General features: G+C 49.2%; 1 protein-coding gene across 2 annotated transcripts in view; it reads left to right on the top strand.

Moving 5' to 3' along the window:
- MEI1 (meiotic double-stranded break formation protein 1) overlaps positions 1-18880 on the top strand; it is a 501764-nt gene that overhangs the window by 232374 nt on the left and 250510 nt on the right. For both annotated transcript variants that reach the window (XM_068254993.1, XM_068254992.1), the window contains one exon: positions 2007-2148. In XM_068254993.1, the coding sequence (XP_068111094.1) occupies positions 2007-2148 (142 nt within the window). The remainder of the gene's footprint in view (positions 1-2006; positions 2149-18880) is intronic.

The following is an 18880-nucleotide window of genomic DNA, read 5'->3' as shown; positions in this document are numbered from 1 at the left end:
TTCTAGCCCTGTCCGATGTGTAATGATTGGGGTGCTGATCTGTAGAATGCTAAAAGCCACATAATGTAAGGGTCATTCACCCTGGGTGAAAATGTCAGAATGGAATGTAATGTCAGCAATGGTATAATACACCTGCTATGTTGTACTTGTACGGTAAGAAAATATGTACTAAAGCAGCATACAGCAACTCTTAGGAATGCCAATTCTCAAAGTGGGTAGTACAATACAGCTAGTTACGGGACTATGTGACCCTTCAGTAGTACAATGCCTACCTAGTTGTACACACACTTCTACATAAGTTACTCAGCACTGTATGAATCCCATAGTGGACAATTCTTCTCACAGTACTAGGTGCAGTGTACAGCTAGCAAACAGGCTGGAGGAACACAAGTACCTTGCTGTAATCTGTAACTAAGCACACACACACATCTAACCTATGTAACTCTGCACTGTATGAATCCTATAGTGGACAATTCTTCTCACAGTACTAGGTGCAGCTAGCAAACAGGCTGGAGGAATGCAAGTACCTTGCTGTAACCTGTAACTAAGCACACACACACACACACACACACACACACCACATGCATGTACACACACACACACACACACACACACACACACACACACACACACACACACACACACTACATACACACACACACTACACACACACACACACTTTACACACACACACACTACACACACATTAGACACACACACACACACACTACACACACACACACTACACACACACACACACACACACACACACTACATACACACACACTACACACACACACACTATACACACACACTGTACACACACACACACACACACACTACACACACACACTACACACACACACACACACACACTACACACACACACACTACATACACACTACACACACACACTACATACACACACACACACACACACACTACACACACACTACATACACACACACTACACACACACACACTACACACACACACACACACACACACCACACACACTACACACACACACTACGCACACACACACACACACTACATACACACACTACATACACACACACTACATACACACACACACACTACACACACACACACACTACAAACACACACACACACACACACTACATACACACACACACACACACACAATACACACACACACACACACTACACACACACACACACACATACACACTACACACACACTACATACACACACACACACTACACACACACACACACACACACACACACTACATACACACACACACTACAAACACGCACACTACATACACACACACACACACACACTACACACACACACACACACACACACACACACACACTACATACACACACACAATACACACACACACTACACACACACACTACATACACACACAATACACACACACACAAATACACACACACACTACACACACACACACACACACACACACACACACACACACACACACACACACACACACACACACACACACACACACACACACATCTAACCTATGTAAATATGCAACGAATGAATCCCATAGCAGAGAGTGCTTCTCACAGTACTAGGTGCAGTGCACAGCTAGCAAACAAGCTGGAGGAATGCAAGTACCTTGCTGTAATCTGTAACTAAGCACACACACATGTAACCTACGTACTACTATTAACGTTCTGCACAAAATACACCCTATAAATCACAGTTCTAAGTTGGTAAAATAGACATAACTTCCATTCTACCAGAGCATCCTGGGAGCAGATGCCCATTCCACATTTCCCTCCAAAATGTTGGCATCATCACCGCCCCCTATGTTTTGTCACCGCTAGAACAAACGTTCAAATCTCGCTCTCCCCTAATAACTCCAACATGGATTTATAATTTATTTGTTAAACAGAGTCTGACAAAAAACGATAAAAAATCAAGCTGCAAAATTGTAAAAAATGCTATTAAACTAACTGAAACCCATGCTTTTTCCTTTTAGATTGGCATTGGCTTGCCAGCAGGATGACGCTGCTCAGACTAATGCCTTCATCACAGTATCGTCAGAAAGCCGAAATACACTGCAGACATTTTCCTGCTTCCTCCTCAACACATGTGACAATGTCTGTATCCCCACTGTACTGGTGAGTGCCGTCTGCTAGTGTGACAATGTCTGTATCCGCACTGTACTGGTGAGTGCCGTCTGCTAGTATGACAATGTCTGTATCCCCACTGTACTGGTGAGTGCCGTCTGCTAGCGTGACAATGTCTGTATCCCCACTGTACTGGTGAGTGCCGTCTGCTAGTGTGACAATGTCTGTATCTGCACTGTACTGGTGAGTGCCGTCTGCTAGTGTGACAATGTCTGTATCCCCACTGTACTGGTGAGTGCCGTCTGCTAGTGTGACAATGTCTGTATCCCCACTGTACTGGTGAGTGCCGCCTGCTAGTGTGACAATGTCTGTATCCCCACTGTACTGGTGAGTGCCGTCTGCTAGTGTGACAATGTCTGTATCCCCACTGTACTGGTGAGTGCCGCCTGCTAGTGTGACAATGTCTGTATCCCCACTGTACTGGTGAGTGCCGTCTGCTAGTGTGACAATGTCTGTATCCCCACTGTACTGGTGAGTGCCGTCTGCTAGTGTGACAATGTCTGTATCCCCACTGTACTGGTGAGTGCCGTCTGCTAGTGTGGCAATGTCTGTATCCCCACTGTACTGGTGAGTGCCGTCTGCTAGTGTGGCAATGTCTGTATCCCCACTGTACTGGTGAGTGCCGTCTGCTAGTGTGACAATGTCTGTATCCCCACTGTACTGGTGAGTGCCGCCTGCTAGTGTGACAATGTCTGTATCCCCACTGTACTGGTGAGTGCCGTCTGCTAGTGTGACAATGTCTGTATCCCCACTGTACTGGTGAGTGCCGTCTGCTAGTGTGGCAATGTCTGTATCCCCACTGTACTGGTGAGTGCCGTCTGCTAGTGTGACAATGTCTGTATCCCCACTGTACTGGTGAGTGCCGTCTGCTAGCGTGACAATGTCTGTATCCCCACTGTACTGGTGAGTGCCGTCTGCTAGTGTGGCAATGTCTGTATCCCCACTGTACTGGTGAGTGCCGCCTGCTAGTGTGACAATGTCTGTTTCCCCACTGTACTGGTGAGTGCCGTCTGCTAGTATGACAATGTCTGTATCCCCACTGTACTGGTGAGTGCTGTCTGCTAGTGTGACAATGTCTGTATCCCCACTGTACTGGTGAGTGCCGTCTGCTAGTGTGGCAATGTCTGTATCCCCACTGTACTGGTGAGTGCCGCCTGCTAGTGTGACAATCTCTGTATCCCCACTGTACTGGTGAGTGCCGCCTGCTAGTGTGACAATGTCTGTATCCCCACTGTACTGGTGAGTGCCGTCTGCTAGTGTGACAATGTCTGTATCCCCACTGTCCTGGTGAGTGACGCCTGCTAGTGTGACAATGTCTGTATCCCCACTGTACTGGTGAGTGCCGTCTGCTAGTGTGGCAATGTCTGTATCCCCACTGTACTGGTGAGTGCGGCCTGCTAGTGTGACAATGTCTGTATCCCCACTGTCCTGGTGAGTGCCGCCTGCTAGTGTGACAATGTCTGTATCCCCACTGTCCTGGTGAGTGCCGACTGCTAGTGTGACAATGTCTGTATCCCCACTGTCCTGGTGAGTGCCGACTGCTAGTGTGACAATGTCTGTATCCCCACTGTACTGGTGAGTGACGCCTGCTAGTGTGACAATGTCTGTATCCCCACTGTCCTGGTGAGTGCCGTCTGCTAGTGTGACAATGTCTGTATCCCCACTGTCCTGGTGAGTGCCGTCTGCTAGTGTGACAATGTCTGTATCCCCACTGTACTGGTGAGTGCAATCCGCTAGTGTGACAATGTCTGTATCCCCACTGTACTGGTGAGTGCCGTCTGCTAGTGTGACAATGTCTGTATCCCCACTGTACTGGTGAGTGCCGTCTGCTAGTGTGACAATGTCTGTATCCCCACTGTACTGGTGAGTGCCGTCTGCTAGTGTGACAATGTCTGTATCCCCACTGTCCTGGTGAGTGCCGTCTGCTAGTGTGACAATGTCTGTATCCCCACTGTACTGGTGAGTGCAATCCGCTAGTGTGACAATGTCTGTATCCCCACTGTACTGGTGAGTGCCGCCTGCTAGTGTGACCATGTCTGTATCCCCACTGTACTGGTGAGTGCCGTCTGCTAGTGTGACAATGTCTGTATCCCCACTGTACTGGTGAGTGCCGCCTGCTAGTGTGACAATGTCTGTATCCCCACTGTACTGGTGAGTGCCGCCTGCTAGTGTGACAATGTCTGTATCCCCACTGTCCTGGTGAGTGCCGTCTGCTAGTGTGACAATGTCTGTATCCCCACTGTACTGGTGAGTGCAATCCGCTAGTGTGACAATGTCTGTATCCCCACTGTACTGGTGAGTGCCGCCTGCTAGTGTGACAATGTCTGTATCCCCACTGTACTGGTGAGTGCCGTCTGCTAGTGTGACAATGTCTGTATCCCCACTGTACTGGTGAGTGCCGCCTGCTAGTGTGACAATGTCTGTATCCCCACTGTACTGGTGAGTGCAATCCGCTAGTGTGATAATGTCTGTATCCCCACTGTACTGGTGAGTGCCGTCTGCTAGTGTGACAATGTCTGTATCCCCACTGTACTGGTGAGTGCCGCCTGCTAGTGTGACAATGTCTGTATCCCCACTGTACTGGTGAGTGCCGCCTGCTAGTGTGACAATGTCTGTATCCCCACTGTACTGGTGAGTGCAATCCGCTAGTGTGACAATGTCTGTATCCCCACTGTACTGGTGAGTGCCGTCTGCTAGTGTGACAATGTCTGTATCCCCACTGTACTGGTGAGTGCCGCCTGCTAGTGTGACAATGTCTGTATCCCCACTGTACTGGTGAGTGCAATCCGCTAGTGTGACAATGTCTGTATCCCCACTGTACTGGTGAGTGCCATCTGCTAGTGTGACAATGTCTGTATCCCCACTGTACTGGTGAGTGCCGTCTGCTAGTGTGACAATGTCTGTATCCCCACTGTACTGGTGAGTGCCGCCTGCTAGTGTGACAATGTCTGTATCCCCACTGTACTGGTGAGTGCAATCCGCTAGTGTGACAATGTCTGTATCCCCACTGTACTGGTGAGTGCCGCCTGCTAGTGTGACAATGTCTGTATCCCCACTGTACTGGTGAGTGCCGCCTGCTAGTGTGACAATGCATGTATCCCCACTGTACTGGTGAGTGCCGTCTGCTAGTGTGACAATGTCTGTATCCGCACTGTACTGGTGAGTGCCGTCTGCTAGTGTGACAATGTCTGTATCCGCACTGTACTGGTGAGTGCCGTCTGCTAGTGTGACAATGTCTGTATCCGCACTGTACTGGTGAGTGATGCCTGCTAGTGTGACAATACCTGTATCCCCACTGTACTGGTGAGTGCAATCCGCTAGTGTGACAATGCCTGTATCCCCACTGTACTGCTGAGTGCAATCCGCTAGTGTGACAATGTCTGTATCCCCACTGTACTGGTGAGTGCCGCCTGCTAGTGTGACAATGTCTGTATCCCCACTGTACTGGTGAGTGCCGTCTGCTAGTGTGACAATGTCTGTATCCCCACTGTACTGGTGAGTGCCGCCTGCTAGTGTGACAATGTCTGTATCCCCACTGTACTGGTGAGTGCCGTCTGCTAGTGTGACAATGTCTGTATCCCCACTGTACTGGTGAGTGCCGCCTGCTAGTGTGACAATGTCTGTATCCCCACTGTACTGGTGAGTGCCGTCTGCTAGTGTTACAATGTCTGTATCCCCACTGTACTGGTGAGTTCCGCCTGCTAGTGTGACAATGTCTGTATCCCCACTGTACTGGTGAGTGCAATCCGCTAGTGTGATAATGTCTGTATCCCCACTGTACTGGTGAGTGCCGTCTGCTAGTGTGACAATGTCTGTATCCCCACTGTACTGGTGAGTGCCGCCTGCTAGTGTGACAATGTCTGTATCCCCACTGTACTGGTGAGTGCCGCCTGCTAGTGTGACAATGTCTGTATCCCCACTGTACTGGTGAGTGCAATCCGCTAGTGTGACAATGTCTGTATCCCCACTGTACTGGTGAGTGCCGTCTGCTAGTGTGACAATGTCTGTATCCCCACTGTACTGGTGAGTGCCGCCTGCTAGTGTGACAATGTCTGTATCCCCACTGTACTGGTAAGTGCAATCCGCTAGTGTGACAATGTCTGTATCCCCACTGTACTGGTGAGTGCCATCTGCTAGTGTGACAATGTCTGTATCCCCACTGTACTGGTGAGTGCCGTCTGCTAGTGTGACAATGTCTGTATCCCCACTGTACTGGTGAGTGCCGCCTGCTAGTGTGACAATGTCTGTATCCCCACTGTACTGGTGAGTGCAATCCGCTAGTGTGACAATGTCTGTATCCCCACTGTACTGGTGAGTGCCGCCTGCTAGTGTGACAATGTCTGTATCCCCACTGTACTGGTGAGTGCCGCCTGCTAGTGTGACAATGCATGTATCCCCACTGTACTGGTGAGTGCCGTCTGCTAGTGTGACAATGTCTGTATCCGCACTGTACTGGTGAGTGCCGTCTGCTAGTGTGACAATGTCTGTATCCGCACTGTACTGGTGAGTGATGCCTGCTAGTGTGACAATACCTGTATCCCCACTGTACTGGTGAGTGCAATCCGCTAGTGTGACAATGCCTGTATCCCCACTGTACTGCTGAGTGCAATCCGCTAGTGTGACAATGTCTGTATCCCCACTGTACTGGTGAGTGCCGCCTGCTAGTGTGACAATGTCTGTATCCCCACTGTACTGGTGAGTGCCGTCTGCTAGTGTGACAATGTCTGTATCCCCACTGTACTGGTGAGTGCCGCCTGCTAGTGTGACAATGGGCCTGATTCACAAAGCGGTGCTAACAGTTAGCACCCTGGTGAAAAGCACTTTATCATGCCTAAACTCAGTTTAGGCATGATAAGTTTAGGTGTGATAAGTTTAGGTGTGATAAGTTTAGGCATGATAAGTTTAGGTGTGATAAGTTTAGGCATGATAAGTTTAAGCACCAACTGCGTTAGCACCGCAGTGCACAGCTGATCAAAAGTTTTACGCTAGCAAAGACTGGTGCACTTCGTATAAAGTTTAATGGCGCTGCTTTGCGTGAGGGACTTTGCAAGCGATCTAAACTTATCTAAACTTAGCATGCCTAAACTTATCACACCTAAACTTATCATGCCTAAACTTATCACACCTAAACTGGCTTTTCACCAGCGTGGTGCAATGGTTATCATGCCTAAAGTCTCTAACTGGGTTAGCACCGCTCTGTGAATCGAGCCCAATGTCTGTATCCCCACTGTACTGGTGAGTGCAATCCGCTAGTGTGATAATGTCTGTATCCCCACTGTACTGGTGAGTGCCGCCTGCTAGTGTGACAATGTCTGTATCCCCACTGTACTGGTGAGTGCCGCCTGCTAGTGTGGCAATGTCTGTATCCCCACTGTACTGGTGAGTGCCGTCTGCTAGTGTGACAATGTCTGTATCCCCACTGTACTGGTGAGTGCCGCCTGCTAGTGTGACAATGTCTGTATCCCCACTGTACTGGTGAGTGCAATCCGCTAGTGTGACAATGTCTGTATCCCCACTGTACTGGTGAGTGCCGTCTGCTAGTGTGACAATGTCTGTATCCCCACTGTACTGGTGAGTGCAATCCGCTAGTGTGACAATGTCTGTATCCCCACTGTACTGGTGAGTGCCGTCTGCTAGTGTGACAATGTCTGTATCCCCACTGTACTGGTGAGTGCCGTCTGCTAGTGTGACAATGTCTGTATCCCCACTGTACTGGTGAGTGCCGCCTGCTAGTGTGACAATGTCTGTATTCCCACTGTACTGGTGAGTGCAATCCGCTAGTGTGACAATGTCTGTATCCCCACTGTACTGGTGAGTGCCGCCTGCTAGTGTGACAATGTCTGTATCCCCACTGTACTGGTGAGTGCCGCCTGCTAGTGTGACAATGCATGTATCCCCACTGTACTGGTGAGTGCCATCTGCTAGCGTGACAATGTCTGTATCCCCACTGTACTGGTGAGTGCTGTCTGCTAGTGTGACAATGTCTGTATCCCCACTGTACTGGTGAGTGCAGTCTGCTAGTGTGGCAATGTCTGTATCCCCACTGTACTGGTGAGTGCCGTCTGCTAGTGTGACAATGTCTGTATCCGCACTGTACTGGTGAGTGCCGTCTGCTAGTGTGACAATGTCTGTATCCGCACTGTACTGGTGAGTGATGCCTGCTAGTGTGACAATGCCTGTATCCCCACTGTACTGGTGAGTGCAATCCGCTAGTGTGACAATGCCTGTATCCCCACTGTACTGGTGAGTGCAATCCGCTAGTGTGACAATGTCTGTATCCGCACTGTACTGGTGAGTGCAATCCGCTAGTGTGACAATGTCTGTATCCCCACTGTACTGGTGAGTGCAATCCGCTAGTGTGACAATGCCTGTATCCCCACTTTACTGGTGAGTGCAATCCGCTAGTGTGACAATGTCTGTATCCCCACTGTACTGGTGAGTGCCGTCTGCTAGTGTGACAATGTCTGTGTCCCCGCTGTACTGGTGAGTGCCGCCTGCTAGTGTGACAATGTCTGTATCCCCACTGTACTGGTGAGTGCCGCCTGCTAGTGTGACAATGTCTGTATCCCCACTCTGCTGGTGAGTGCCGCCTGCTAGTGTGACAATGTCTGTATCCCCACTGTGCTGGTGAGTGCCGCCTGCTAGTGTGACAATGTCTGTATCCCCACTGTACTGGTGAGTGCCGTCTGCTAGCGTGACAATGTCTGTATCCCCACTGTACTGGTGAGTGCCGTCTGCTAGTGTGACAATGTCTGTATCCCCACTGTGCTGGTGAGTGCCGCCTGCTAGTGTGACAATGTCTGTATCCCCACTGTACTGGTGAGTGCCGTCTGCTAGTGTGACAATGTCTGTATCCCCACTGTACTGGTGAGTGCCGCCTGCTAGTGTGACAATGTCTGTATCCCCACTGTACTGGTGAGTGCAATCCGCTAGTGTGATAATGTCTGTATCCCCACTGTACTGGTGAGTGCCGCCTGCTAGTGTGACAATGTCTGTATCCCCACTGTACTGGTGAGTGCAATCCGCTAGTGTGATAATGTCTGTATCCCCACTGTACTGGTGAGTGCCGTCTGCTAGTGTGACAATGTCTGTATCCCCACTGTACTGGTGAGTGCCGTCTGCTAGTGTTACAATGTCTGTATCCCCACTGTACTGGTGAGTGCCGCCTGCTAGTGTGACAATGTCTGTATCCCCACTGTACTGGTGAGTGCAATCCGCTAGTGTGATAATGTCTGTATCCCCACTGTACTGGTGAGTGCCGCCTGCTAGTGTGACAATGTCTGTATCCCCACTGTACTGGTGAGTGCAATCCGCTAGTGTGATAATGTCTGTATCCCCACTGTACTGGTGAGTGCCGCCTGCTAGTGTGACAATGTCTGTATCCCCACTGTACTGGTGAGTGCCGTCTGCTAGTGTTACAATGTCTGTATCCCCACTGTACTGGTGAGTGCCGCCTGCTAGTGTGACAATGTCTGTATCCCCACTGTACTGGTGAGTGCAATCCGCTAGTGTGATAATGTCTGTATCCCCACTGTACTGGTGAGTGCCGTCTGCTAGTGTGACAATGTCTGTATCCCCACTGTACTGGTGAGTGCCGCCTGCTAGTGTGACAATGTCTGTATCCCCACTGTACTGGTGAGTGCCGCCTGCTAGTGTGACAATGTCTGTATCCCCACTGTACTGGTGAGTGCAATCCGCTAGTGTGACAATGTCTGTATCCCCACTGTACTGGTGAGTGCCGTCTGCTAGTGTGACAATGTCTGTATCCCCACTGTACTGGTGAGTGCCGCCTGCTAGTGTGACAATGTCTGTATCCCCACTGTACTGGTAAGTGCAATCCGCTAGTGTGACAATGTCTGTATCCCCACTGTACTGGTGAGTGCCATCTGCTAGTGTGACAATGTCTGTATCCCCACTGTACTGGTGAGTGCCGTCTGCTAGTGTGACAATGTCTGTATCCCCACTGTACTGGTGAGTGCCGCCTGCTAGTGTGACAATGTCTGTATCCCCACTGTACTGGTGAGTGCAATCCGCTAGTGTGACAATGTCTGTATCCCCACTGTACTGGTGAGTGCCGCCTGCTAGTGTGACAATGTCTGTATCCCCACTGTACTGGTGAGTGCCGCCTGCTAGTGTGACAATGCATGTATCCCCACTGTACTGGTGAGTGCCGTCTGCTAGTGTGACAATGTCTGTATCCGCACTGTACTGGTGAGTGCCGTCTGCTAGTGTGACAATGTCTGTATCCGCACTGTACTGGTGAGTGATGCCTGCTAGTGTGACAATACCTGTATCCCCACTGTACTGGTGAGTGCAATCCGCTAGTGTGACAATGCCTGTATCCCCACTGTACTGCTGAGTGCAATCCGCTAGTGTGACAATGTCTGTATCCCCACTGTACTGGTGAGTGCCGCCTGCTAGTGTGACAATGTCTGTATCCCCACTGTACTGGTGAGTGCCGTCTGCTAGTGTGACAATGTCTGTATCCCCACTGTACTGGTGAGTGCCGCCTGCTAGTGTGACAATGTCTGTATCCCCACTGTACTGGTGAGTGCAATCCGCTAGTGTGATAATGTCTGTATCCCCACTGTACTGGTGAGTGCCGCCTGCTAGTGTGACAATGTCTGTATCCCCACTGTACTGGTGAGTGCCGCCTGCTAGTGTGGCAATGTCTGTATCCCCACTGTACTGGTGAGTGCCGTCTGCTAGTGTGACAATGTCTGTATCCCCACTGTACTGGTGAGTGCCGCCTGCTAGTGTGACAATGTCTGTATCCCCACTGTACTGGTGAGTGCAATCCGCTAGTGTGACAATGTCTGTATCCCCACTGTACTGGTGAGTGCAATCCGCTAGTGTGACAATGTCTGTATCCCCACTGTAGTGGTGAGTGCCGCCTGCTAGTGTGACAATGTCTGTATCCCCACTGTACTGGTGAGTGCCGTCTGCTAGTGTGACAATGTCTGTATCCCCACTGTACTGGTGAGTGCCGCCTGCTAGTGTGACAATGTCTGTATCCCCACTGTACTGGTGAGTGCCGTCTGCTAGTGTGACAATGTCTGTATCCCCACTGTACTGGTGAGTGCAATCCGCTAGTGTGACAATGTCTGTATCCCCACTGTACTGGTGAGTGCCGTCTGCTAGTGTGACAATGTCTGTATCCCCACTGTACTGGTGAGTGCCGTCTGCTAGTGTGACAATGTCTGTATCCCCACTGTACTGGTGAGTGCCGCCTGCTAGTGTGACAATGTCTGTATTCCCACTGTACTGGTGAGTGCAATCCGCTAGTGTGACAATGTCTGTATCCCCACTGTACTGGTGAGTGCCGCCTGCTAGTGTGACAATGGGCCTGATTCACAAAGCGGTGCTAACAGTTAGCATGCTGGTGAAAAGCCCTTTATCATGCCTAAACTCAGTTTAGGCATGATAAGTTTAGGTGTGATAAGTTTAGGTGTGATAAGTTTAGGCATGATTAGTTTAGGTGTGATAAGTTTAGGCATGATAAGTTTAAGCGCCAACTGCGTTAGCACCGCAGTGCACAGCTGATCAAAAGTTTTACGCTAGTAAAGACTGGTGCACTTCGTATAAAGTTTAATGGCACTGCTTTGCGTGCGGGACTTTGCAAGCGATCTAAACTTATCTAAACTTAGCATGCCTAAACTTATCACACCTAAACTTATCACGCCTAAACTTATCACGCCTAAACTGGCTTTTCACCAGCATGGTGCAATGGTTATCATGCCTAAAGTATTTTAGGCGTGCTAACTGGGTTAGCACCGCTTTGTGAATCGAGCCCAATGTCTGTATCCCCACTGTACTGGTGAGTGCCGCCTGCTAGTGTGACAATGCATGTATCCCCACTGTACTGGTGAGTGCCATCTGCTAGCGTGACAATGTCTGTATCCCCACTGTACTGGTGAGTGCTGTCTGCTAGTGTGACAATGTCTGTATCCCCACTGTACTGGTGAGTGCAGTCTGCTAGTGTGGCAATGTCTGTATCCCCACTGTACTGGTGAGTGCCGTCTGCTAGTGTGACAATGTCTGTATCCCCACTGTACTGGTGAGTGCCGTCTGCTAGTGTGACAATGTCTGTATCCGCACTGTACTGGTGAGTGCCGTCTGCTAGTGTGACAATGTCTGTATCCGCACTGTACTGGTGAGTGATGCCTGCTAGTGTGACAATGCCTGTATCCCCACTGTACTGGTGAGTGCAATCCGCTAGTGTGACAATGCCTGTATCCCCACTGTACTGGTGAGTGCAATCCGCTAGTGTGACAATGTCTGTATCCGCACTGTACTGGTGAGTGCAATCCGCTAGTGTGACAATGTCTGTATCCCCACTGTACTGGTGAGTGCAATCCGCTAGTGTGACAATGCCTGTATCCCCACTTTCCTGGTGAGTGCAATCCGCTAGTGTGACAATGGGCTCGATTCACAAAGCGGTGCTAACCCAGTTAGCATGCCTAAAAGACTTTAGGCGTGATAACCATTGCACCATGCTGGTGAAAAGCCAGTTTAGGCATGATAAGTTTAGGTGTGATAAGTTTAGGTGTGATAAGTTTAGGCGTGATAAGTTTAGATAAGTGTAGATAGCGTGCAAAGTCCCGCACGCAAAGCAGCGCCATTAAACTCTATGCGGAGTGCACCAGACTTTGCTAGCGCAAAACTTTTGATCAGCTGTGCACTGCGGTGCTAACGCAGTTGGTGCTTAAACTTATCATGCCTAAACTTATCACACCTAAACTTATCATGCCTAAACTTATCACACCTAAACTTATCACACCTAAACTTATCATGCCTAAACTGAGTTTAGGCGTGATAAAGGGCTTTTCACCAGGGTGCTAACTGTTAGCACCGCTTTGTGAATCAGGCCCAATGTCTGTATCCCCACTGTACTGGTGAGTGCCGTCTGCTAGTGTGACAATGGGCTCGATTCACAAAGCGGTGATAACCCAGTTATCACGCCTAAAAGACTTTAGGCGTGATGACCTTTTCACCACTGAGTTATCACCGCTTTTTCCTGCTCTTCGCGCGAAGTTACCGCGCGTACGCATAGGGCTTAATGGGAGCTTCGCGCGAAGCGGGGATGCTGCGCGCGCACGCGCGCGGTTGCGCGCGCAAAACTTTGCGCGCGGCAACTTCGCGCGAGTTTCTTCTTATCATGCCTAAAGTGACTTTAGGCGTGATAAGGGCCTTTTCACCACGGTGCTAACACTTTGCACCGCTTTGTGAATCGAGCCCCATGTCTGTATCCCCACTGTACTGGTGAGTGCCGCCTGCTAGTGTGACAATGGGCTCGATTCACAAAGCGGTGCTAACCCAGTTAGAGACTTTAGGCGTGATAACCATTGCACCACGCTGGTGAAAAGCCAGTTTAGGTGTGATAAGTTTAGGCGTGATAAGTTTAGGCATGATAAGTTTAGGCATGCTAAGTTTAGATAAGTTTAGATCGCACGCAAAGTCCCGCACGCAAAGCAGCGCCATTAAACTCTATGCAAAGTGCACCAGACTTTGCTAGCGCAAAACTTTTGATCAGCTGTGCACTGCGGTGCTAACCCAGTTGGTGCTTAAACTTATCATGCCTAAACTTATCACACCTAAACTTAACATGCCTAAACTTATCACACCTAAACTTATCACACCTAAACTTATCATGCCTAAACTGAGTTTAGGCGTGATAAAGGGCTTTTCACCAGCGTGCTAACTGTTAGCACCGCTTTGTGAATCAGGCCCAATGTCTGTATCCCCACTCTGCTGGTGAGTGCCGCCTGCTAGTGTGACAATGTCTGTATCCCCACTGTGCTGGTGAGTGCCGCCTGCTAGTGTGACAATGGGCCTGATTCACAAAGCGGTGCTAACAGTTAACACCCTGGTGAAAAGCCCTTTATCATGCCTAAACTCAGTTTAGGCATGATAAGTTTAGGGGCTCGATTCACAAAGCGGTGCTAACAGTTAGCACCCTGGTGAAAAGCCCTTTATCATGCCTAAACTCAGTTTAGGCATGATAAGTTTAGGGGCTCGATTCACAAAGCGGTGCTAACCCAGTTAGAGACTTTAGGCATGATAACCATTGCACCACGATGGTGAAAAGCCAGTTTAGGCGTGATAAGTTTAGGCATGATAAGTTTAGGTGTGATAAGTTTAGGCATGATAAGTTTAGATAAGTTTAGATCGCTTGCAAAGTCCCGCACGCAAAGCAGCGCCATTAAACTTTACACGAAGTGCACCAGACTTTGCTAGCGTAAAACTTTTGATCAGCTGTGCACTGCGATGCTAACCCAGTTGGCGCTTAAAATTATCATGCCTAAACTTATCACACCTAAACTTATCATACCTAAACTTATCATGCCTAAACTTATCACACCTAAACTTATCATGCCTAAACTCAGTTTAGGCATGATAAAGGGCTTTTCACCAGCGTGCTAACTGTTAGCACCGCTTTGTGAATCAGGCCCCAGGTGTGATAAGTTTAGGTGTGATAAGTTTAGGCATGATAACTTTAGGCGTGATACGTTTAGGCGTGATAAGTTTAAGCGCCAACTGCGTTAGCACCGCAGTGCACAGCTGATCAAAAGTTTTGCGCTAGCAAAGTCTGGTGCACTTTGCATAAAGTTTAATGGCGCTGCTTTGCGTGCAGGACTTTGCAAGCGATCTAAACTTATCTAAACTTATCATGCCTAAACTTATCACACCTAAACTTATCACATCTAAACTTATCACGCCTAAACTGGCTTTTCACCAGCATGGTGCAATGGTTATCATGCCTAAAGTTTTTTAGGCATGCTAACTGGGTTAGCACCGCTTTGTGAATCGAGCCCCAGGTGTGATAAGTTTAGGTGTGATAAGTTTAGGCATGATAAGTTTAGGTGTGATAAGTTTAGGCATGATAAGTTTAAGCGCCAACTGCGTTAGCACCGCAGTGCACAGCTGATCAAAAGTTGTACGCTAGCAAAGACTGGTGCACTTCGTATAAAGTTTAATGGTGCTGCTTTGCGTGCGGGACTTTGCAAGCGATCTAAACTTATCTAAAGTTAGCATGCCTAAACTTATCACACCTAAACTTATCATGCCTAAACTTATCACACCTAAACTGGCTTTTCACCAGAGTGGTGCAATGGTTATCATGCCTAAAGTCTCTAACTGGGTTAGCACCGCTTTGTGAATCGAGCCCAATGTCTGTATCCCCACTGTACTGGTGAGTGCCGTCTGCTAGTGTGATAATGTCTGTATCCCCACTGTACTGGTGAGTGCCGCCTGCTAGTGTGACAATGGGCTCGATTCACAAAGCGGTGCTAACCCAGTTAGCATGCCTAAAAGACTTTAGGCATGATAACCATTGCACCATGCTGGTGAAAAGCCAGTTTAGGCGTGATAAGTTTAGGCGTGATAAGTTTAGGTGTGATAAGTTTAGGCATGCTAAGTTTAGATAAGTTTAGTTCGTATGCAAAGTCCCGCACGCAAAGCAGCGCTATTAAACTTTATGCGAAGTGCACCAGACTTTGCTAGCGCAAAACTTTTGGTCAGCTGTGTACTGCGGTGCTAACCCAGTTGGTGCTTAAACTTATCATGCCTAAACTTATCACACCTAAACTTATCACACCTAAACTTATCACGCCTAAACTTATCACACCTAAACTTATCATGCCTAAACTTATCACACCTAAACTTATCACACCTTGGGCTCGATTCACAAAGCGGTGCTAACCCAGTTAGAGACTTTAGGGGCCTGATTCACAAAGCGGTGCTAACAGTTAGCACGCTGGTGAAAAGCCCTTTATCATGCCTAAACTCAGTTTAGGCATGATAAGTTTAGGTGTGATAAGTTTAGGTGTGATAAGTTTAGGCATGATAAGTTTAGGTGTGATAAGTTTAGGCATGATAAGTTTAAGCACCAACTGGGTTAGCACCGCAGTACACAGCTGACCAAAAGTTTTGCGCTAGCAAAGTCTGGTGCACTTCGCATAAAGTTTAATAGCGCTGCTTTGCGTGCGGGACTTTGCATACGAACTAAACTTATCTAAACTTAGCATGCCTAAACTTATCACACCTAAACTTATCACGCCTAAACTTATCACGCCTAAACTGGCTTTTCACCGGCGTGGTGCAATGGTTATCATGCCTAAAGTCTCTAACTGGGTTATCACCGCTTTGTGAATCGAGCCCTAGGCATGATAACCATTGCACCACTCTGGTGAAAAGCCAGTTTAGGTGTGATAAGTTTAGGCATGATAAGTTTAGGTGTGATAAGTTTAGGCATGCTAAGTTTAGATAAGTTTAAATCGCTTGCAAAGTCCCGCACGCAAAGCAGCGCCATTAAACTTTATACGAAGTGCACCAGTCTTTGCTAGCGTAAAACTTTTGATCAGCTGTGCACTGCGGTGCTAACGCAGTTGGTGCTTAAACTTATCACACCTAAACTTATCACACCTAAATTTATCATGCCTAAACTTATCACACCTAAACTTATCACACCTAAACTTATCACACCTAAACTGAGTTTAGGCATGATAAAGGGCTTTTCACCAGGGTGCTAACTGTTAGCACCGCTTTGTGAATCAGGCCCAATGTCTGTATCCCCACTGTACTGGTGAGTGCAGTCTGCTAGAGTGACAATGTCTGTATCCCCACTGTACTGGTGAGTGCCGTCTGCTAGTGTGACAATGTCTGTATCCCCACTGTACTGGTGAGTGCCGTCTGCTAGCGTGACAATGTCTGTATCCCCACTGTACTGGTGAGTGCAGTCTGCTAGTGTGACAATGTCTGTATCCCCACTGTACTGGTGAGTGCCGTCTGCTAGTGTGACAATGTCTGTATCCCCACTGTACTGGTGAGTGCCGTCTGCTAGTGTGACAATGGGCTTGATTCACAAAGCGGTGCAAAGTGTTTGCACGCCTGTGAAAAGCCCTTTATCACGCCTAAACTCAGTTTAGGAGTGATAAGAAGAAACTCGCGCGATCTCCCGCGCGCAAAGTTTTGCGCGCGTAGCGCACCGCGCTGCGCGCGCAGTGTGCCGTGCTTCGCGCGCAGCGTCCATTGAGCCCTATGGGACTTTGCGAGCGCAGCGCGGTGCGCTACGCGCGCAAAACTTTGCGCGCGGAAGCTTCGCGCGAAGAGCAGCACAAATCGGTGATAACTCAGCTTTGCACCGCTTATCACGCCTAAAGTCTTTCAGGCGTGATAACTGAGTTATCACCGCTTTGTGAATCAAGCCCATTGTCTGTATCCCCACTGTACTGGTGAGTGCCGCCTGCTAGTGTGACAATGTCTGTATCCCCACTGTACTGGTGAGTGCCGTCTGCTAGTGTGACAATGTCTGTATCCCCACTGTACTGGTGAGTGCCGCCTGCTAGTGTGACAATGTCTGTATCCGCACTTTACTGGTGAGTGCCGTCTGCTAGTGTGGCAATGTCTTTATCCCCACTGTACTGGTGAGTGCCGTCTGCTAATGTGGCAATGTCTGTATCCCCACTGTACTGGTGAGTGCCGTCTGCTAGTGTGACAATGTCTGTATCCCCACTGTACTGGTGAGTGCCGTCTGCTAGTGTGACAATGTCTGTATCCCCACTGCAATGGTGAGTGCCGTCTGCTAGTGTGACAATGTCTGTATCCCCACTGTACTGGTGAGTGCCGTCTGCTAGTGTGACAATGTCTGTATCCGCACTGTACTGGTGAGTGCCGTCTGCTAGTGTGACAATGTCTGCATCCCCACTGTACTGGTGAGTGCCGTCTGCTAGTGTGACAATGTCTGTATCCCCACTGTGCTGGTGAGTGCCGCCTGCTAGTGTGACAATGTCTGTATCCCCACTGTACTGGTGAGTGCCGCCTGCTAGTGTGACAATGTCTGTATCCCCACTGTACTGGTGAGTGCCGTCTGCTAGTATGACAATGTCTGTATCCCCACTGTACTGGTGAGTGCCGTCTGCTAGTGTGACAATGTCTGTATCCCCACTGTACTGGTGAGTGCCGTCTGCTAGTGTGACAATGTCTGTATCCCCACTGTGCTGGTGAGTGCCGTCTGCTAGTGTGACAATGTCTGTATCCCCACTGTACTGGTGAGTGCAGTCTGCTAGAGTGACAATGTCTGTATCCCCACTGTACTGGTGAGTGCCGTCTGCTAGTGTGACAATGTCTGTATCCCCACTGTACTGGTGAGTGCCGTCTGCTAGTGTGACAATGTCTGTATCCCCACTGTACTGGTGAGTGCAATCCGCTAGTGTGACAATGTCTGTATCCCCACTGTACTGGTGAGTGCCGTCTGCTAGTGTGACAATGTCTGTATCCCCACTGTACTGGTGAGTGCCGCCTGCTAGTGTGACAATGCCTGTATCCCCACTGTACTGGTGAGTGCCGCCTGCTAGTGTGACAATGTCTGTATTCCCACTGTACTGGTGAGTGCAATCCGCTAGTGTGACAATGTCTGTATCCCCACTGTACTGGTGAGTGCCGTCTGCTAGTGTGGCAATGTCTGTATCCCCACTGTCCTGGTGAGTGCCGTCTGCTAGTGTGACAATGTCTGTATCCCCACTGTACTGGTGAGTGCCGTCTGCTAGTGTGGCAATGTCTGTATCCCCACTGTACTGGTGAGTGCCGCCTGCTAGTATGACAATGTCTGTATCCCCACTGTACTGGTGAGTGCAATCCGCTAGTGTGACAATGTCTGTATCCCCACTGTACTGGTGAGTGCCGTCTGCTAGTGTGACAATGTCTGTATCCCCACTGTACTGGT

The sequence above is a fragment of the Hyperolius riggenbachi genome, chromosome 9, assembly GCF_040937935.1.
Source record: "Hyperolius riggenbachi isolate aHypRig1 chromosome 9, aHypRig1.pri, whole genome shotgun sequence".
NCBI lineage: Eukaryota > Metazoa > Chordata > Amphibia > Anura > Hyperoliidae > Hyperolius > Hyperolius riggenbachi.
Note: the sequence above shows the minus strand (reverse complement) of the source record. Positions and strands in the feature narration are given on the sequence as shown.